The sequence below is a fragment of the Sinocyclocheilus grahami genome, unplaced genomic scaffold (genome assembly GCF_001515645.1).
Source record: "Sinocyclocheilus grahami isolate Dianchi unplaced genomic scaffold, SAMN03320097.WGS_v1.1 scaffold97.1, whole genome shotgun sequence".
NCBI classification, from domain to species: domain Eukaryota; kingdom Metazoa; phylum Chordata; class Actinopteri; order Cypriniformes; family Cyprinidae; genus Sinocyclocheilus; species Sinocyclocheilus grahami.
Genome location: NW_015505276.1, coordinates 994,781 through 1,016,367, shown reverse-complemented (window position 1 = coordinate 1,016,367; position 21,587 = coordinate 994,781). Strand labels below are relative to the sequence as shown.

The 21,587-nt window shown below is 38.2% G+C and overlaps 1 protein-coding gene across 2 annotated transcripts in view; it reads right to left on the bottom strand.

Annotated features, from left to right (window-relative positions):
* Positions 1-14,475: 14,475 nt before the first annotated feature.
* The window catches only part of LOC107587939 (retinol dehydrogenase 8-like), a 9,373-nt gene continuing 2,261 nt past the window's right edge, over positions 14,476-21,587 (bottom strand). The window contains exons 2-7 of one of the 2 annotated variants that reach the window (XM_016275908.1): positions 20,394-20,488; positions 19,807-19,968; positions 17,187-17,366; positions 16,872-16,965; positions 15,702-15,885; positions 14,476-15,547 (exon numbers count right to left, since the gene is read on the bottom strand). In XM_016275908.1, coding sequence (XP_016131394.1) covers positions 15,320-15,547; positions 15,702-15,885; positions 16,872-16,965; positions 17,187-17,366; positions 19,807-19,957 — 837 coding nt within the window. In that variant the 5' untranslated portion in view covers positions 19,958-19,968; positions 20,394-20,488 and the 3' untranslated portion in view covers positions 14,476-15,319. The remainder of the gene's footprint in view (positions 15,548-15,701; positions 15,886-16,871; positions 16,966-17,186; positions 17,367-19,806; positions 19,969-20,393; positions 20,489-21,587) is intronic. The other variant, XM_016275907.1, reaches the window with a different exon arrangement.

The following is a 21,587-nucleotide window of genomic DNA, read 5'->3' as shown; positions in this document are numbered from 1 at the left end:
CTGTTCAGGTGTTGTGTGTGTGTGTGTTTTAACATTTTTTTGTTTGATTTTAATGTTTATTGCTCGGAATAAAAAGTACAAATATCAGGGTTTTAAAATGTTTTTACACAAAGTTATGTAAGAGGCTTGCAAGAATAAGATTTTTTTAATGTTCTTGAAAGTGCAGCTCAACCAGGTCTCGTCCCATTCGTTGGTATTTGTGATATCACAAATCCCGGAAAATATGCGTTGTATTCCAAACGAGTCGTTCTTTGTAGTTTTTGAAAAGTGATTTCTGTTCAAAAGAACATTTCCTTTTGAAGTGGACTTTGAGCTTTGTAACTTTGCAGATCTTTTTTTTATGCTCAAACAGCAACATTACAGACTAACTAAAGTTGAAAAAGTGAAAAAGCATAATAGGACCCCTTTAACAAGGCTGCGTTTATTTGATTTAATATACAATAATAGCACTAATATTGTGAAATATTATTACAATTCAAAAGAAATTCTTAATTTTAATATATTTTTAAATATATTTTATTCCTGTGATAGAAAAGCTGAATTTTCAGCATCATTACTCCAGTATTCAGTCTCACATGATCTTTCAGAAATCATTCTAGTATAGCCTACTGATTTGTTATTATCAATGTTGAAAACAGTTATACTGCTTCAAATTTTTGTTGAATCTATGATACATTCATTTTTCTTTGATTCCTTGATGAATAGAGTTAAAAAGAACAACATTTATTTAAAACATTATAATATATTATAATCATATTTTAATATAGTAATATAGTTTGACCTCTTTTAGAACGGTATGTTACATTACACTCTATTTGTGGAAATTGCCTCCTATTTCACAATGATTCAAAATAAAACTTGAAGACTCTCCCTTTCCTAGCAGGCCCAGGTCCTCTTTCACATAGCATTCTGGGCCATTCCTCATGGCTCACTGAAGGAGCCTTTACATCATGGGCCCCAGCACTGTTAGCAGGCTGTTTTAATTGCTTCTCTTGTGTACCAGTGCCAAGTTGGATCCCTACAGTGTGAAAAAAGGCCCTAGAACAGCATCAGTCCCAGAGGCTTGTTTGAATGTTCTTAGCCAGTTGGGCTAATCCCGTGTTCTTGTTTTACGGGACATTTGGAGGTTTAGAAGGTGCTGGCATGTAGTGAGATCTGTCAGTCTGCAGGACTATAGGAGAGCTGTGGTTAATTTGTTTGAGAGGAACAGACCGCTGCAGAGGGAGGACCGTCTTTTGTGACTTTTTTGAAGCCGAGTACACTTGGCTGTGTGTGTGTGCGGGAGGTAGTTTTAAAATTGTGACCGTGAGTCATTGAGAAGGGGAGGAAGTCGTGCGGTTGATTGTAATTACAAACTCATCTCCAACAGTTTCATGTGAGCGTGTAGGGTTTGTAAAAAATAGCGAGTGGTTGTATTGCGGTCTATGTGTGATATATGATTTTATATGATTTGCTTGTACTCGTTGGTGTGTGTGTGTGTGCTCTCCTGCAGTTTTTTTTAGCTTCATCCGTAGCCCATAACCCTGGGAGAGTCTACCTCTCTCTCCAAGATTACTCAACTGTGCCAGAGCATGTCAAAGCATAAACTGCAACAGTAATGGCCCATGGATGTGCGTACAGCTCAGAAATATTATTGAGCAAGCAGACTGGTCTGTTTCACAACTGAGGCTGAGCCTTTGTGTGTGTGTGTTTATGTGTGAACTTTCAGGTTTTGTTGTTGCCATGCTCTCCAAACATCCTGAAAAGTCAGTATGGAGTGATGAGTGTGTTTAGCAGCTCAGTGTGTTCGGACTTGTATGTGTCATGTGATCGCGTGTTGTGATTAAAGGTGGCGGTGAAGTGATGGAGGACGGATGACGGATAACGGTGAGGCCCAGCCAGTTTTTCTGGTTCCCTGTTTGGGACTCAAGCAGTCAAGCGATGGCTTGCCCTCTCCGCTCCTCCCAGAGCCTGGGAACGAGCTCACCGCTGTGCCTCTGCCTCGCCACTCACACTTGGGAGCCTTTCCCATCCATTTCATGTTTGTTATTTTCCTGTGTGGACTTGTGTGTTGCAGAGAAAGAAAAAGGGAAGAAAAGAAAAAAAAGGGGCGCGGGAAGGGGGGTAGTAAAAAAGATGAAGTGCTCTTATATTTCCTAAACAATATTCTGAGAAAAAGCAAAAGTATGCAGCTTTTTAAACACAAGCATATTTGTCTTTTCTGTGGTAAAGGGAAGCTGACATTAAGAATTTGTTTAATGTCACTGGAACCAATTCTGACATTGTTCTTTTGCTTTACAGGCCTTGCCAGGACATGCAATGCTTGAGTTTTTGTTTTGTCACTGTCCTTGAGGCAGTTCATCACGTTTTGATTGATCATTTCAAGGAAAAGTTCAGGCATAAATGAAAATTCTGTCATCCTTTACTCGCCCTCATGTTGTTCCCGTATATGACTTCTGTTCTGTGTGGAATACAGTGGAGACATTCTGAAGAATGTTCTGATCATTTTCACTCACACAGTTACCGTTCATAGGAACTGGAGATTTCATGCTTCGAAGAAAGAAAAAAAAAATTTGTTTAATAGCTTTATCTTTACAGTTTGTTGAGCAATATGCTTTCATAAATGGATAAGTAAAGATAACACTTTAGATTAGGGAACACATTCACTATTAACTAGTTGTTTATTAGCATGCATATTGGTTGTTTATTTGTATTTATAAAGCACATATTAATGTCTTATATACATACACATGCCTACTACAAACAACTACCTTACTACAAATAAGCAGCAAATTAGGTGTTTACTGAGAGAAAACTCTTAGTTAATAGTGAATATCCCATACTTTGGACATTATTTCTTGTACACCTTTTTTGGATTTATGTAGTTATTTTAATTTATTTATTGTGCTAAGTTCTTAGTTGGCACCTCAAAGACCTGAACAATTCATAATGGAATTTGTTAAAGTCCTTCATTACACATTTTCTTTTACTTTGACTCTCTCTCTCTCTCTTTTGAGCTGTTTTCCAGGTAAAATATCTGGCAACACTTTACTGTAACATTCCATTTGTTAACATACATTAGTTGAGATGAACTAACAATGAAAAGTAGTTCTAAAGCATTTATTAATTTTGATGAATGTGAATTTCAACATTCATTAATACATTACTAAAATTTAAAGTCATAACTGTTTATGTTGTTAGTTAATTTATATGTGTTATCTAATGGGACTGTTTTGTATATTTTTACCAAATATCTAAAAGTCGTTAAAACAAAATCAATTAATTAACTTAAAAATCACTGCATAAGATTTTAAGTCTTGTTTGTGTATTTTAAAAGACTAACTGGACTCATATTAAAGAGACCTAAAAAAATTAAAGTTGTAATATCTTATAAATGATTAACTTAAGTATTAACTGCAACAATTTCTGACATACAGTAACAGTGTATAACTTTAAAATGGTTGTGGTTAACATAGAATTGCATAGCATGTTCATTGTGAAATATACGATTTTTCATTGTCAGACTTTATTCTGGAAAATGTGAGCAGAGTTTGTGCGAAACGTCACAGTACTGTGGTGTTTCCTGAGAAGCAGGAAACCATTTGCTCCTTATCATCTCAATGCTGTCAAGCAGAAACAAGATATATTAAAGACATCATATTTGTGGTACTTGTTTCTATTGAGAACACACTGATTTTGGCCATATATGCAGTATTTCTACAAGTGAGAGATCCCCTAATGTCATTCATAATGTATCTTTGAGAGATATGTTTTTGTTTTTACAGGTTTTGAGAGATAAGAATTGGTCTTTGCAGTGGCAGATGTTTGGTTTTCTGTTCAGCAAGGGCAGGAAATGACCTCCACAGCCGAACTGCTCTGGTCCCTGTAGATCAGCTGTAAGAGTTCCTGCACAGCACAGAGCAAAACAAAAGACATAGGCGTCAGTACAGAACTACTCACATTGCCTGTAGTCCACAGAGAAGATGACAAAATGGAAGGAAACCTGAAAAAATGTGATGGCAAGGATAAAGGAGAAATCTGGAGAGTGAAAAAAGGATGGAAATTTAGAAAGAGAGAGGAAATTTGGTATTGACGAAAGATTTAAGTGTGGGTGTGCGTACATGCGTCTAAAAGTGAGGAACAGCCGCCAAATCACAGAGGCGTGTTTGCGTTCTGATTGGTCCAGGCCAAACTGAGGCGGCCAGTACTTGGAAACAATCAACAAAGACAGAATGAGAAATGTAATTTCTTATTGCAGTGATAGAGGATTAGAGAGCTTAGAACATAATATTGAAATTTGCATCCTTCATTCTTCTGTCTGTTTTTTTTAATGAACATTGAATAATATTGGAATGAGCTTCTGCATCCACTTGCCAAAAAGTGATGTGCTCAAGCTAAATAAGCAATGCTGAGAGCTAAATGGCCTCTGTACAGTCAACTGGCATAGAGACGAGTGGTTCCCACCCTAACCAGACCTGAAAGACAGTCAGTGAGTGAGTGTGCAAGCAAGCGAGAGAGGCTTTGAGCTCAGAATCTTGGCACACTTTCACATAGGCTCTGGACATCTGCCTCAGCAGCCACGGCAAATGTCAAAGACACACCTAAGAGAATTAATGTGCACTGCAGAAAAAGAACTCTCTTAATCAGTAATGCTCTTGAGAACCTAATTTTAACATGAGACTTGTTTTCAGAGATTTCTTTTTATATGGTATTTATGTATTATGAATATAAAATCGTGTACACTACCATTTTTTAAAGTTTGGGGTCGGCAAGACTTTTTAAAAGAAGTCTCTTCTGCTCACCAAGGCTGCATTTATTTGATCAAAAATACAGTAAAAACAGTAACATTGTGAAATATTATTACAATTTAAAATATCTGTTTTATTTGAATATATTTCAAAATATAATTTGTATAATTTTATTTATCGTAATTAGTGTAATTACTAAAGGGATAGTACACCCAAAATTTAAACTTTTTGTCATTAATTACTCACCCTCATGTCGTTCCAAACCCGCTAGACCTTCGTTTATTTTCGGAACATAAATTAAGAAATTTTTTGATGAAATCCGAGAGCTTTCTGACCCTGCATAGACAGCAAGTTAATTACCACGTTCAAGGCCCAGAAACGTAGTTAGGACATCAATAAAACAGTCCATGCAACATCAGTGATTCAGCCCTAATTTTATGAAGCTACAAGAATACGTTTTGTGCGCAAAGAAAACAAAAATAACGACTTTATTCAACAATTCTTCTCTTCTGTGTCAGTCTTTGATGTGTGTTCACGAGAGTACCATGATGGGTAACTGGTTTAGAACGACATGAGGGTGAGTAATTAATGACAGAATTTTCATTTTTGGGAGGACTCTTTAAGTGTGAACAACAAAATTGTGTCATTTAAACATTCAACATTTAAATATGACATAAGACATAGGCATAATATTGATTAAGAAACCCCCCCCCCAACCGTGTGACTTCACAGAGGCCATTTAGCTCTCAGCATTGCTTATTTAGCTTGAGCACATCACTTCCACAGCATTATTTGTGACATTTGGGTTTAAACTACACAGGCAACAGTGTATGCTCTGCCTGGATGAACAGGGCGCTGAATTGTGAAGAGTGTCAGGCTATGAAGGGCCCAAGCCAGAACAACCATGGAATTCTGGGAAAACTGCAAAGCTGATAATCATGTAAAAAAATACTGGATTAAACACTCTAAGAGAGGAAAATAACAGAATTAGTGACAGTGAAGTCCTGGGTTGTGTTTCCACATGTTTAATTAAAAACAGAAACATAAAAGCTAAAAGTGAAATGTAATGTAAGGGTGCTTTTATGACATTTGTAAAGGGTGTATAAAAAAATCTGAGATTCCCAGAGTGGAGGGTGGAGTTGAGGAGTAGTTGTGGGATGAAGGAATGTGTCCTGCCTTGGAAGATAGAGAGAGCTACAGGTGAATAAAAGACAGGATGGAGTGGGGAAAAAAGAGAAAGAGAGAGGTGTAGAGCAGGGTGGATGATTGGCAGAGCCTGTGGTTTGGCTGTCCACCAGGAGCAATCCGCCAGGCATCGTGGGAGCAGGAGGAGTGCCAATAATTACCTGGAGTAGACGGGAGTGAGAGATAAAAGTGAGTGAAACACTCTTTCCGGCTGTTACCTGCAAACACAGCTGAGCCCAAAGGATTAGTGCAGTTTCGTTTTTCTGACACCACTCTCCTCCTTTTCCTTTCATCCCGTAAAAGCACCAGGCAATGGGGTTTATGGGGTCTGTGTTGTGTGTGGGTGGGGGGCTCAGTTTTTGTGTCCGTAATAAAGTCAGGGATATCGAATGTCGCCCCAGTTGGGTGGCAGAGGTTTACTTGTGTTTGTCACCCAAGCCTTGCACAATCACCGCGATCAAAATGAGGTCCGACGAGGTTAATTGTGGAACAGAACATTGAGTCCTGTAATCAGACTTTAAAGTCATTTGAATCCCCCCGAAAGTTTCAGCCCCGTTTTAAGTTCATGGAAATCCCTGGAGAGGGAGTGGGAATGTGAACAACTGCAGTGTAGTAATGACATTAAAACCTTTGATTTTATAACATACTTGCTCGATGTGACCTTTCGTAGCAGTAGATTTGATCTGTAGAAGGATCACACAGTGAGCTCTGAAAACATGTTTGTTTATTTCATGTTGATTTCTGTATTCTTTAGCAGGCATGCAGAGAGCCAGACAAGAGATAGCCCTGGGTGCTTTACTGCCCTGTTGTTTACACTGGCAGCGCTGACAGGCTGTGCTTGGCCAGCGAATACTCTGTAATGTATGCCAGGTGTTCTTCTACCCTCAAAATAATCATTTTCTTAATCAAAAAATCATTTTCTTAATCGCTATTTAAGCAAAATATATAAACATCCTAAAACAAAATAAATAAAATGACATGATAATGTCATTTTAATGTGGTTCATGCTTTAAACAAGAACAAGTATGAGCCAGTACGGTAACAAAAATAAGCTTATTTCCCCTTTGAATTAAGTTAATTTTTCTTAGCCCGTTGGCAAATAGTTTTTCTTGTTTTTTTGCATAAACCTCTTAATTTTTTTTATTATTTCTCTAAAAACAAGATTTACAGTGGGTATGGAAAGTATTCAGACCCCCTTAAATTTTTCACTCTTTGTTATATTGCAGCCATTTGCTAAAATCATTTAAGTTAATTTTTTTTCCTCATTAATGTACACACAGCACCCCATATTGACAGAAAAACACAGAATTGTTGATATTTTTGCAGATTTATTAAAAAAGAAAAACTGAAATATCACATGGTCCTAAGTATTCAGACCCTTCGCTCAGTATTTAGTAGAAGCACCCTTTTGATCTAATACAGCCATGAGTCTTTTTGGGAAAGATGCAACAAGTTTTTCACACCTGGATTTGGGGATCCTCTGCCATTCCTCCTTGCAGATCCTCTCCAGTTCTGTCAGGTTGGATGGTAAACGTTGGTGGACAGCCATTTTTAGGTCTCTCCAGAGATGCTCAATTGGCTTTAAGTCAGGGCTCTGGCTGGGCCATTCAAGAACAGTCACAGAGTTGTTGTGAAGCCACTCCTTCGTTATTTTAGCTGTGTGCTTAGGGTCATTGTCTTGTTGGAAGGTAAACCTTCGGCCCAGTCTGAGGTCCTGAGCACTCTGGAGAAGGTTTTCGTCCAGGATATCCCTGTACTTGGGATCGATTCCGTACCCACTGTAAATGGACAGTTCCCTTCAAAAATGAAAAATCTGTCGTCATTTACTCACGTCATTCCAAACCTGTCTGACTTTCATATTTCTGTGAAACACAAAAGATATTTTGGACAAAGAAAAAAAATATGAAAAGTTGAAAAATGATAGTTGTGGTGTCTAATGTTGTCTGAAATAACCAATTTTTATTTATTTATTTATTTATTTTTTAGGCAAAAACAGTTGAAACATTCTTTAAATGATCTTCTTTCCTGTAGCAGAAAGAAAGTTTAATAGGTTTGAAACAAGAACAGGGTGAGAAAATAATGACTTAAAATATATATATATTGTATGTCATTTTGTCTTTCAAGATATTGTTGCTTGTTTTAAGGATATTTAGATATTTGAACTGGACTAAAACAAGATATATATTAAGAAAATGTATTATTATATTTAATTGTATTATTATTGAATTATTATATTTTGTCATTATATAAATACATTTGGCTTTTTTTGGTCATTTTAACCTGCAAAAGTATTACAATTTGAAAATAATAATAGTAAAAAACAAAATTAAAGAAACATGATTTAAGATTCTGCACTAGTTCTAGTTTGCTAATCAAATTTGTGACATTTTTGGAAATCTGTGACATTGATCACATATGACACCTTCTGACATTCATGTTAATCTTTCAGTTTAACTTTTTACTCAAACTGTTATTCTGACAATATTCAGCAAATTGTGATGGGGAAAAAATATATATATGAAGAAATCCTACCTTATTCTGATTGTAGCATACTTTACAGTATGTATGACTGAGAAGACAAAATAGAGGCAGAAACATCACAATAGCAACTAAATGACCGTTAATGAAGCAGCACAAGTCAGTGTGAGAAAGCTTGAATGAAAACACGAGGAACTGAACATTTGTCTGTAGGCATTTGGGCACATCCACTAATTATCTCAGCCAACACCACCACTGATTGCACTTCATTTCTCCAGCAGCACTTCTAAAGAGAAACTCTCATCTTCTGAGACAAGAATGAAGAGAGTGTCTAGATGACTGCTACTCTTGCAGAGCTCCCGAGGCCTGGGTCCTGCAGACTTCCTACTGACGATCTGTGATGTCCTGCCTCTGCACTGCAGGCTGAGGTTGTTTCAGACTGCGAAGGGCTGAACCAGAGATGACCCAGGCTGTGGACGGACCAGATGTTGCAGGAATGTGTCAGGCAACCAGCATGCCAAAGATAATGCTGGAAGCCTACGCACTCTTACTGTTCTAACTCTCGAACGTACATCTCGGAGAGCCAATCTACGCCTACTTTGCAGCGTTTCCCTTTGAAGTTCTTTCATTTTGCACATTTACATTCATGCAGTTGAAGACTGCGAAGGGCTGAACCAGAGATGACCCAGGCTGTGGACGGACCAGATGTTGCAGGAATGTGTCAGGCAACCAGCATACGCACTCTTACTGTTCTAACTCTCGAACGTACATCTCGGAGAGCCAATCTACGCCTACTTTGCAGCGTTTCCCTTTGAAGTTCTTTCATTTTGCACATTTACATTCATGCAGTTGGCAGACGCTTTCCTCCAAAGCAACTTGCATTGCATTCAAAGCACACATTTTTATCAGTCCCTGCTTTCCCTAGGAATCAAACCCATGACCTTGTGGTGATACTAGCGCCATGTTCTGCTGTTTAAAGGGTTAGTTCACCCAAAAATTCTGTCATTAATTTTTGGTCATTTTAACCTGCAAAAGTATTACAATTTGAAAATAATAATAGTAAAAAACAAAATTAAAGAAACATGATTTAAGATTCTGCACTAGTTCTAGTTTGCTAATCAAATTTGTGACATTTTTGGAAATCTGTGACATTGATCACATATGACACCTTCTGACATTCATGTTAATCTTTCAGTTTAACTTTTTACTCAAACTGTTATTCTGACAATATTCAGCAAATTGTGATGGGGAAAAAAAAATATATATGAAGAAATCCTACCTTATTCTGATTGTAGCGTACTTTACAGTATGTATGACTGAGAAGACAAAATAGAGGCAGAAACATCACAATAGCAACTAAATGACCGTTAATGAAGCAGCACAAGTCAGTGTGAGAAAGCTTGAATGAAAACACGAGGAACTGAACATTTGTCTGTAGGCATTTGGGCACATCCACTAATTATCTCAGCCAACACCACCACTGATTGCACTTCATTTCTCCAGCAGCACTTCTAAAGAGAAACTCTCATCTTCTGAGACAAGAATGAAGAGAGTGTCTAGATGACTGCTACTCTTGCAGAGCTCCCGAGGCCTGGGTCCTGCAGACTTCCTACTGACGATCTGTGATGTCCTGCCTCTGCACTGCAGGCTGAGGTTGTTTCAGACTGCGAAGGGCTGAACCAGAGATGACCCAGGCTGTGGACGGACCAGATGTTGCAGGAATGTGTCAGGCAACCAGCATGCCAAAGATAATGCTGGAAGCCTACGCACTCTTACTGTTCTAACTCTCGAACGTACATCTCGGAGAGCCAATCTACGCCTACTTTGCAGCGTTTCCCTTTGAAGTTCTTTCATTTTGCACATTTACATTCATGCAGTTGGCAGACGCTTTCCTCCAAAGCAACTTGCATTGCATTCAAAGCACACATTTTTATCAGTCCCTGCTTTCCCTAGGAATCAAACCCATGACCTTGTGGTGATACTAGCGCCATGTTCTGCTGTTTAAAGGGTTAGTTCACCCAAAAATTCTGTCATTAATTACTCACCCTCATGTTGTTCTAAACCTGTAAGACCTTTGTTCATCTTCGGAACACAAATTAAGATATTTTTGATAAAATCCGAGAGCTCTCTGACCCGCCCATAGACAACAAGTTTACTATCACGATCAATACCAGTATCACGATGCATGCGCTTGCTTCCGTTGACTCGTGTGTGTGTTCAACGTAAGCAGCGGCACCATGTGCGTGCGTTGTTTACATGAAGCGCATGCGTCGTGATACTCTCTCCATGATGGTGTCGCGTCACAGCATAAGGGATAAGGAGGAGAAGAATTGTTGAATAATATCATTATTTTTGTTTTCAAAGTGCACAAAAAGTATTCTTGTAGCTTCGTAAAATTACAGTTGAACAGTTGATGTCACATGGACTATTGTTGTTCTAAACCTGTAAGACCTTTGTTCATCTTCGGAACACAAATTAAGATATTTTTGATAAAATCCGAGAGCTCTCTGACCCGCCCATAGACAACAAGTTTACTATCACGATCAATACCAGTATCACGATGCATGCGCTTGCTTCCGTTGACTCGTGTGTGTGTTCAACGTAAGCAGCGGCACCATGTGCGTGCGTTGTTTACATGAAGCGCATGCGTCGTGATACTCTCTCCATGATGGTGTCGCGTCACAGCATAAGGGATAAAGAGGAGAAGAATTGTTGAATAATATCATTATTTTTGTTTTCAAAGTGCACAAAAAGTATTCTTGTAGCTTCGTAAAATTACAGTTGAACAGTTGATGTCACATGGACTATTTTACTGATGTCCTTGCTACGTTTCTGGACCTTGATCGTGGTAGTAACCTTGCTGTCTATGGGATGGTCAGAAAGATCTCGGATTTCATCAAAAATATCTTTGTGTTCCGAAGATGAGGTCTTACGGGTTTAGAACAACATGAGGGTGAGTAATTAATGACAGAATTTTCATTTTTGGGTGAACTATCCCTTTAAGCTACAGAAAGGCCTGCAGAAAAAGTTGTGGCGGGACGATAAATGTCCCCAAAACCTATGGAAGACAAGCCTGTGGCTGATTATGTCATAACTGTTTTGCACCACCACAATGGCCTGATAAGAATAATGGTCTTGTTTAATGAGATTTGTAACTCCTGCAATCGCTCAATTAGTAAAGAGGTCCCCTATTGAATGCAGGGAACCTCAGCCCTCGTTTCCCAAATCAGACACATCCCACTCCACTCCCCAACCCCCTGTGCTCTGTGGCCCACATCCCATCCAAATATTCGGGACACACAGCGGCCCCTTCCTCCCCCTCTTGACTGCCTTCCATTTTCCTTTTGATTGTGATTGACAGATTCTTTGTCCCATTGTACTGAGCTGTCGCCTCTGATGAAGACACACACATGCATAGGAACGCATGCTCTCGCTCGCTCACCTTGGACTTGTTGCGGCAGACAGAAGGGTCTGCCAGTGTTGATACGTGAATGCATTCGTGGTGTAAGTTTCCAGCCATTTAGAATCTGTGGACGTGGTTGCGTGTTGCCGGATGTAGGCCGGATGGACTCTGCAGAGTCCGTCTGCAAGCTGCGCCATGCTGAGGTGGTGCGGCTGAGAGGGACAGCTGGTGGGGGAGGCGAAAGGGATGCTCAATGTTGTCTGAAGAGTTTGTCATTAACACAGCTCCTCAGGGATGGGAACCAGGTCACATTCTCTCACTCCGCACAAAGCAGTGTGTGTGTGAGAGGGCTGGGGGTGCCGAGGGAGGGTGGCGGATGGGGACTAGGCCATGACCTCTTTATATCCATCAACATATCATTGGCCGGGTGTGCGCTGTCCAATCTGCAATGCGTCGGAATGTACTTATGCGCTCATTTTGGTGTCTCTCTGCTTGCTGTCATGATCTTTATATCTCTGCCATCTTTTGCTCTCACTTTCTGATTCTAGCTTTTGCTTTTTCCCATTTTTTGTTTGTCTTGCATAGTGACTAAAACACACACACACACACACACACACACACACACACACAGGACTGAAGGGGGTCCTTCAGTTTTGACTCTGTAAAATCAAAAAAAAAAAAATTTCAGTATGGACAACATGTGGTCAGTGTTAGGAATTGTAACGCTCTAATTTCATTAGGGCATAATTTAACCCCATTCAACCCAGTACACACTGTTTTTGTCCGAAATCTAGTACTCTATAAGTAGGTACTTCTTTTGGTGCCACTTTATATTAGGTGGCCTTAACTACTATGTACTTACATCAAAAAATAACAACACTTAGGGACAGGTTTGGTGGTATCGGTAGGTTTAAGGGTGGGTTAAGGTGTAAGGGATGGGTCAATAATAATATAAATGTAATTACAGATGTAATTACATGTAGGTATTTTATTTTAAATTGGCCTAATTAAATAAATAAATAGGCCTACAAGTACAATGTAAAAACATGTATGTACACAATAGGTGCATTGTATCAAATTATCAATTTAAATGTAAGTACATAGTAGTTAAGGACACTTCATATGAAGTGTAATATAATATAATATAACATAACCCTTCTTTTGAATAAGTGCTTTGTGAATGTTAAAAAGTAGGTTCTATGTAGTATGAATATATGTAGTATTAATGTTACCCGGATGGTACTGTATTCATCATGGTGTCATGTGGCCTACAGTGTCAGATGTGTTGCTTCACTGCCATTCACAAATTTTCTTCTGTGGCCTCATGGGACAGAAAAGCGTCCATTGGATGCGCATTTCAGAATCTCGTAACAAGTAGCAGGTCATACAGGTTATTTGTATCTACTGTATCATGAATAGTGTGAATTTGGACATACCACTCTTTTCACATACTGTTTTTTGCCTACTGTATAGTATGGAAGGATGTGATTTTGAATTCAGCCATACAGTGTTTCTCAACTAGAAGGCTGCATCCTAGTAAGGCTGTATATCTGGGCTAACACAACATCAAGTCCGGTCTCAATTTGAAAGTTCCTTCATTTCTTCATTTCCATCATTCTGCATATTTTGAAGGATGCATCAAGTGTAGGCTATGCTCTGTGCCCTCCAATCACCCAAAATAGTCACTTTATATTCAGTTAATAAAAATATTTTTAAAATGAAGTATAGTGCGGGGGCTGAAACTTTTATGATGTAGCCATGCACACTTACTAGACTGTCTCATTCTAGTGTTCACCCTTGAGGAGGAGTTATAATATAAGCTTTTGAGGGGCTAGACTGAAGGACACAACTTCACTAGGATACAGCCTTCCAAGTGAGAATCACCCATAGTAATGACAGCACAGATCTCAGACGGTTCCTCTGTATACTACTTCTTTATTTGCTAATGTACTCTGTTACCCTCTGCTGGTTTAAATCAGAATGTCTGGCCTCTGCTAATGTTGAGTGTACCACAACAGTTATGTGGTAATTCTGTTCCACTGTTTCCAGTGGTGTAGTCAGTGTTTATGTTGTTCTAAGCTCAACAGCTGATTAAAGAAGCAGAATTAAAGAAAATGAATGAGGCATATAAAAAAATAACATATAGTAACTAGAGCAAGACAAAAATGCAACAAATGAAACAAGAGCAAAATGATCACATTACAGTGTTATTTACAGTAGGTTCAAAATCAACACATTTTTAAATAGGGTTTTAAGACCACCTAAATGTTCAAGTTATTTCAAATAAAAACAGACTTAGCTTATGAAAGGACAGAAATGATTTGAACTCTTTCCCTGCCAGTCACCACCAAGGTTTTTGATCATTTTCACAAAAATGAAATGGCCCTCAGAATATTTTGTTTTATATGAATATCTGAACATGCAATGTGTCAAAACAAAGAAAAGAGCCTCTGCTTTTAAACAAAACAAAACCTTTTTATTCTAGCTTCATGCATTCTTTTTTATCAACACCTGAATGTGGGTAAGTTTCATGGAAAATGCAACATTTTGAACAAAAAGCTGAGAAAATCTTTTTTTTTGTCAAAGACTACATCCAGTTCGGATTCAGAAAGATGATCAAAACATAGATGAAGCAGATTGCTTCCATCAACACCCCCAAAGCTTGCACAGTCCTATATATCACTTCCTTTCATTCCCCCCCCCCCCATTCTTTCCCTCTTCCACACTTTCCCACTCATTTACTCTCCTCTCATCTTCCTCACTGCAAACCATACTCTTACTCTTACTGTCCGTTTATTTCCCTGCCATTTCTGTACCCATACAGACTTTTGGTCAAAAATCCCAGTTCCTCACAACACCCAAATATACTACATTCTCCATAACTAAACTTCACAGTCCTCAGTCTGCCCAAGTTTGTTGTTATAGTTTGACGACTCAGTAGTCAGTCCTCTAAAAATACTTCCGGCAACAGCAATGCATCAGTCCTCTGCCCTCCGAGCTTCAGACTCATCTACTCCCAGATGGGTCTCTGCCAGTCGTGTTTTGATCCAGACGTTCAGTACTCTTTCAGAAGACGTCTAATAGTGCCTCCTACCATACGACAGTGAAAACACGGAAAGCTGGAAAATTCCGGCAATGGTGGGGAAAGAGTTAAACAGACATTGTAAATCATTAGTACAAATAAAGGCAGCTATGTGATTCTTTTTCAGTTGAATCATGAACATCATAAGCATCACAATTAGCTTTTGGAATGGTCTGTTATGGTGTATGGTTTGCAAAAATAACGCAAAAATGCTCCATAATTGACAATCATGGTAATAACTTAAACCAGCTTACTCCTTTAAAACAATGTCGGTTTTGACAGTAACTCACGTGATTATCTGAAAAAAATCCAAATTATGCATGTGTGTTTTAATGTGGATTATTCCTTTGAGGCATTGTATTCTTCTGTTTGTTGCACTGAGTTGTGTCCGTTCTGCTGTAAACTGAGGGAATTGGGAGTGTGTGTGTCTCACTGCTGCCCTCTTCAGTCAGGAGAAATGGTGCGTCTGCGCAGGCAGCTGCATGTCAGGCATTTGAGGATGCTCATGGTGATATGCATAAGTGAGCCGAAGTTAAAGAGCAGGTTGTAGAAAGTGTGCACTGAGAGTCCTCCGGTCTCATCCGCGTATTTCATGGCCACAATGGGTGTGTAGAGGCTGTTGGTCAGATTCCGGAATCGGGGTCGGCTGGATTCAATCACTTTCTTGGTGCACTGGATTGTGGGTAATTAAGAAGAGAATAATAATAATAAGTTTAGTGTAAAAATGAAAATCTGTGGCGATTTAAAGGGTAGTGTAGAAAAATTAGAGCTTGTTTTCAATGCAATTGTAGAGTTCATATGTTTGCAGTCAAACGGTGATACATACTTTAGCAATGTCCTCAGGGGTTTGTCCCAGTGCCTCAAAGATATCGATGGATGATGGTATGTACACATCCTTGAAGTACCTGACTGTGTCTGCATCTGCTCCAGGATATTCCATCTTGGCCACCTCTTCCATCATCTTTGTTTCAAACTCTGTATGCACTGGGCCTGGCTCAATCAGTGATAGTCTATAGGAGTATAGAAGGAATGCTACATTAGCACCATAGCACACTTTAATGCCAATAAGATGGATTATGAAAAGCCTGTTTACACCAAGTCTGAGCACAACAGGTTTGTAGTGCCATGTAAATAAATCAGTCAATTAATCTTGAGACCAAATCTCATTATAGGCATTTTAATGAGAGTAAATTCATAAGGCTAAGAATAAAATCCCCTTTTTTTCAAAAAACAATAATCGAAGGCCTCTCCATATTCACTGTAGAAAATGATTGTTCAAAGATATACTGTATATAAAACAAAGATTACTGGAAAATGTTTTACAAGAAAATACTATTTGACTCTTTCTACGTCAAAATGTCATGTTTAATTCAATGTGTTTCTATTTCATTTACTAGCAATTTTTTTTCAATGAAAATTATTTTATTTTTTTTCAGTTGAGAGATATTTCCAATATTTCTGCTGTAATTATAGCAAAACTGCTTATTTTAACACTTTTTTTATTAACAAAAACTGGGAGTGTCGATATATACTGAATTAACCACAACATGTTTTTTTGATTCCAGAAGTTTCAAGAGCTGTATGTTCTTCAATACATTTTTTTTAAAGAATTTTTAATTTAGATAAGACTGATTATTTTAAATAATTCATTTATTTACAAATTTTTAACTCTTCCTGTGGCCTGAAGTTCGCTGATAAAGAGTTTTGAGGATTATGAGATTACTCTCAATGGCACATGGCACTAAACCAGTGTTGTAAGTGTAACTAAATAACATGAGTATAATATATTTATACAACAACATCAAACAAAACTACTTCAGTCTGATGCAGAATTTTTCTAATTTGCTGAAAAAAACCCCCCTCACATTTATAAACAAATATCATCGCAATTTGATATTTCATTGATATGTTCATTGTGTTATTTTTCACTTTTTCATGCTAAAAATTCAGACGTGACACGCATAGGCTTTCAATCATAAGACTTCGGATCACTTACTTCACATTAAACTTCAGCAGCTGCACAGCCATACTCTCACAGAAGCCCTCTATGGCGAACTTAGAGGCCGTGTAGACATCATTGAATACCACACCTGCAGATGAGTTCAACAGAGGCATAATCAGTGATCATGTCATTGTTCTGCTGCCCTCCCAAAGTGTCCCAAACCATATGTGCCATATCTGGCTGTCATAATGCTCTTCAGCTAAGTGCATAACTCTGAATGGCTCTATTGTCCCTCTGACTGTCAAGCATTCAGCTGTGTGACACAGAAGGTTTCAGTCAGCCCTCTAAAGCCTGGCATGTCCATCCTACCCTGCAGGCCCATTACGCTGCTCATGACGATAATGTGGCCGGCTCGCCTCTTCTTCATGTCCGGCATGACCTCTTTTATCATGCGCACGGTTCCGAAGAAGTTGGTCTCAAACACTTTCTTCATGTCATCCATGCTGATGCTCTCCACAGGGCCCAGCAAACCCACGCCTGCGTTATTAACTGGAAAATCAGAGAGGAAGGATGGGTGGTTATGGTCTTGACTGTCCCCCGAGGCTCTAGACTAGTATTAATCTATACACTCTCAGAAAAAAAGGTACAAAAGCTGTCACTGGGGTGGTACCTTTTCAAAAGGCACACCTTTGTACCTAAACAGTCCATGTTAGTACCTTAAAGGTACATATTAGTACCTAAAGTGTACATATTAGTACCTAAAAGGTACAAAAGTGTGCCTTTTGAAAAGGTACTGCCCCAGTGACAGCTTTTGTAACTTTTTTTCTGAGAGTGTATGGTGACCACATATCTTTCAAATAATATTAGTCAGCATTAGTCAGCACACGCTTATTCTAGTTGTCTGGTTTTCTGTAGTGTCAGTTCTAAAATTATGTTAGATTAAATTGACTGAACAGACTAAAATGTGTTCATAGGCAGAAAAAATATTTTATTTGCTCAATCCAACTCAATTTCTTTTTTTGTAGTCTGAACATGCTGAAAACATGAAATCCAATTTGTATAAGCCCGATGCAAGCCTCCAAACGCGGACTCGTTTGAAATCCTATTAAAGTTTTTTGTTAATGCGTTCGAGTCTGAACAGTCAAATAGGATTTGATTGGATTTGTGTGGCAGGTTAATACAATAGCTGTTTCGTCAGGAACAAAAACAACAGGTGGTCATTATGTAATCACATCATGTAATGACTGCTTTAAAGTGTTTATTGTTAACTAACTGCATGATTTGTATAATCTTAAAACTGTACATTTATGTCACAAGGACATTACTTTGTCACCTCTGATAACCAATCTCTCTTATTTGTAAACTAGAAAAAAAATTGTGTGAAGCTGCTTTGAAACGATATGTACTGTGAAAAGCGCAATACAAATAAACGTGAATCAAACTGATAGAGTGAAAAAGAAGCGTAGTTGAGGTTATAGTGTACTTCAAATCTTAAAGTATATCATATATATCTTTAATATATGTTAAAAAGATTTACTTGCAGATAATATAATATTAATGAAATTAAGTGCAATTAAAGAGAGTACACTTTTTTTTTCTTAAGTATCCTAAATGGTACTTCTTTTTCCTCAAGGGAATATGTGTCTTGATGGGCAAGTATCGGATGTAAAATACCACAGAGCATATCAAATGTGTTGGTTTTTAGCAAGCAAGGTCAGTTAACTGACACGATTTCATTAGTCACTGCTTTTTTGCGAGTCTACAATGCTCTCTTAAAGTGATAGTTCACCCAAAAATGAAAATTCTCTCAGGTTTACTCACCTTGAAGTCACTCCAAACCTGGGTGAATTTCTTTATTCTGCTGAACACAAAAGAAGATATTTTGAAGAACATTCTCTGGTCCCCACTGACCAGACCACCATAGTAATTTTTTTTCTTACTGTGGAAGTCAGTGGGGACCATCAACTGTATGATTACCACCATTCTTAAATATATCTTTTGTGTTCAGCAGAAAAAAGAAATAAAAACAGGTTTGGAACAACTTGAGGGTGAGTAAATGATGACAGAATTTTCATTTTTGGGTGAACCATCCCTTTAACTGTATTTTATTGTTTGCAATAACGAATGCTAATGAAACATAATCAATGGCAAAACATCCTTTGCTAAATTCTTGCAAGGTGAAACTGCACAGGTTTGTCTCATTGCTATTGCAACCAGTGTTTTGTTTTTTTAATACAAGCCCATTTTTTTGAACAGCCCATCTAAAAAATAAAATCGGATTTCCCCTGCAGTATGGTGTCTTGATGGGCAAGTATCGGATGTAAAATACCACAGAGCATATCAAATGTGTTGGTTTTTAGCAAGCAAGGTCAGTTAACTGACACGATTTCATTAGTCACTGCTTTTTTGCGAGTCTACAATGCTCTCTTAAAGTGATAGTTCACCCAAAAATGAAAATTCTCTCAGGTTTACTCACCTTGAAGTCACTCCAAACCTGGGTGAATTTCTTTATTCTGCTGAACACAAAAGAAGATATTTTGAAGAACATTCTCTGGTCCCCACTGACCAGACCACCATAGTAATTTTTTTTCTTACTGTGGAAGTCAGTGGGGACCATCAACTGTATGATTACCACCATTCTTAAATATATCTTTTGTGTTCAGCAGAAAAAATAAATAAAAACAGGTTTGGAACAACTTGAGGGTGAGTAAATGATGACAGAATTTTCATTTTTGGGTGAACCATCCCTTTAACTGTATTTTATTGTTTGCAATAACGAATGCTAATGAAACATAATCAATGGCAAAACATCCTTTGCTAAATTCTTGCAAGGTGAAACTGCACAGGTTTGTCTCATTGCTATTGCAACCAGTGTTTTGTTTTTTTAATACAAGCCCATTTTTTTGAACAGCCCATCTAAAAAATAAAATCGGATTTCCCCTGCAGTATGAACAAAGCCTATATGAGTTCAAAGGCATTGTGCACTCACTGAGAATGTCGATGTGGCGGTCCTTTACACTGTCAATACACTGCCTGACTGAGTCATCACTGCACACATCCAAGGACAGCAGTGTCAAGGTCTTTCCGTATGTGTCACCCGCCGCCTCCACCAGCCGGTCCTTCTTTCTCAGGTCTCTCATAGTGGCAATAACTTCAAGACAAGTGACAGAGAATCATTTTATAATCAAAATGAAAGACTAATATCTACATGTAGAGCTTTTATATAGAGTGGAATAATGAAAAGCTGCTTTTTTAAATTCGAAGAAGTTTGCATCACCAATTCTTTATTACTGTGAAGCTGCTTTAAAACAATCTGTATTGTTTATAGTGCTATGATAAAGGTGACTTGAGTTGACTCTTAAAAGCTTTGTCCTAAAATCACCGCAGGAGATTGCAGTTTGATTTAATTCGATCCCTTTTATCTTTTTTTTAGCGCTGACATATATGCTGACTCAAACAAAGCACTCAATCTAATCAGTGGTAAGTGTTGCTTAATTAAACTATGGCTGAAAGATAAGCTGAAGAGATTAACATTTTAATGCACTTTGCACTTTGAACACCTGAGGGGACACTGACCTAAATCAAACGCCAATCCCAGATGTAATAATAAGCTTGCTGAACATCATTCATCTGTAATTCTGGTAGTTGGATTTGGAGTAATCAGTGTTATCCTTATAAAAACATTAAAAATCCAGTCAACAGTGATATCAGTGATCAGCTGTAATGCATTCAAAAGTTTGGGGTCAATAGAAATAAAAATAAATAAATAAATAAATGTATTCAGCAAGGATGCAGAATTGATCAAAAGTGACAGTAAAGATATTTACAGTGTTTCAAAAGATTTATATTCTCATAGAAGCTTTTAAACTTTCTATTCATCAAAGAATCCTGGAAAAAAACCTTCGGTTTTCACAAAAATATTAAGCAGCACAATGGTTTTTAACATTGTGTGACGTGACATGTGGCCAAGTATGGTTACCCATACTAGGAATTAGTGCTCTGCGTTTAATCCATCCTAAATCCACACACACAGCAGTGAACACACACACACACACACCGTGAACACACACACCCGGAGCAGTGGGCAGCCATATGCTGCGGCACCCGGGGAGCAGTTGGGGGTTCAGTACCTTGCTCAAGGGCACCTCAGTCACAGTAGAAGGTGGGAGAGAGCGCTGTACTTTCACTCCCCCCACCTCGTGGGCAGCCATATGCTGCGGCACCCGGGGAGCAGTTGGGGGTTCAGTATTGCTCAAGGGCACCTCAGTCACAGTAGAAGGTGGGAGAGAGCGCTGTACTTTCACTCCCCCCACCTCCAATCCCTGCTGGTATGAGACTCGAACCCGCAACCTTTGGGTTACAAGTCCGACTCTCTAAACATTAGGCCACGACTTCCCCATCACGTCACGTATAATCACGTATAATAATAATAATAATTAATAATACTACTACTACTACTACTACTAATAATAATAATAAAAACTGTTTCTAGAGCAGCAAATCTGCATATTAGAGTGATTTCTGAAGGATCATGTGACACTGAAGACTGGAGTAATGATGCTGAAAATGTAGTTTTGCATCACAGGAATACATTACATTTTAGAACAGATTACAATAGAAAACAGTTGTATTAAATAGCAGTAGTGTTTCATAATTATTTTACTATATTGTTGATTAAAAGGGGTGAGCATGATTGACTTCTTTCAAAAACATAAAAATAATCTTACAGACCCCAAACATTTGTACAGTATATATATATATATATATATA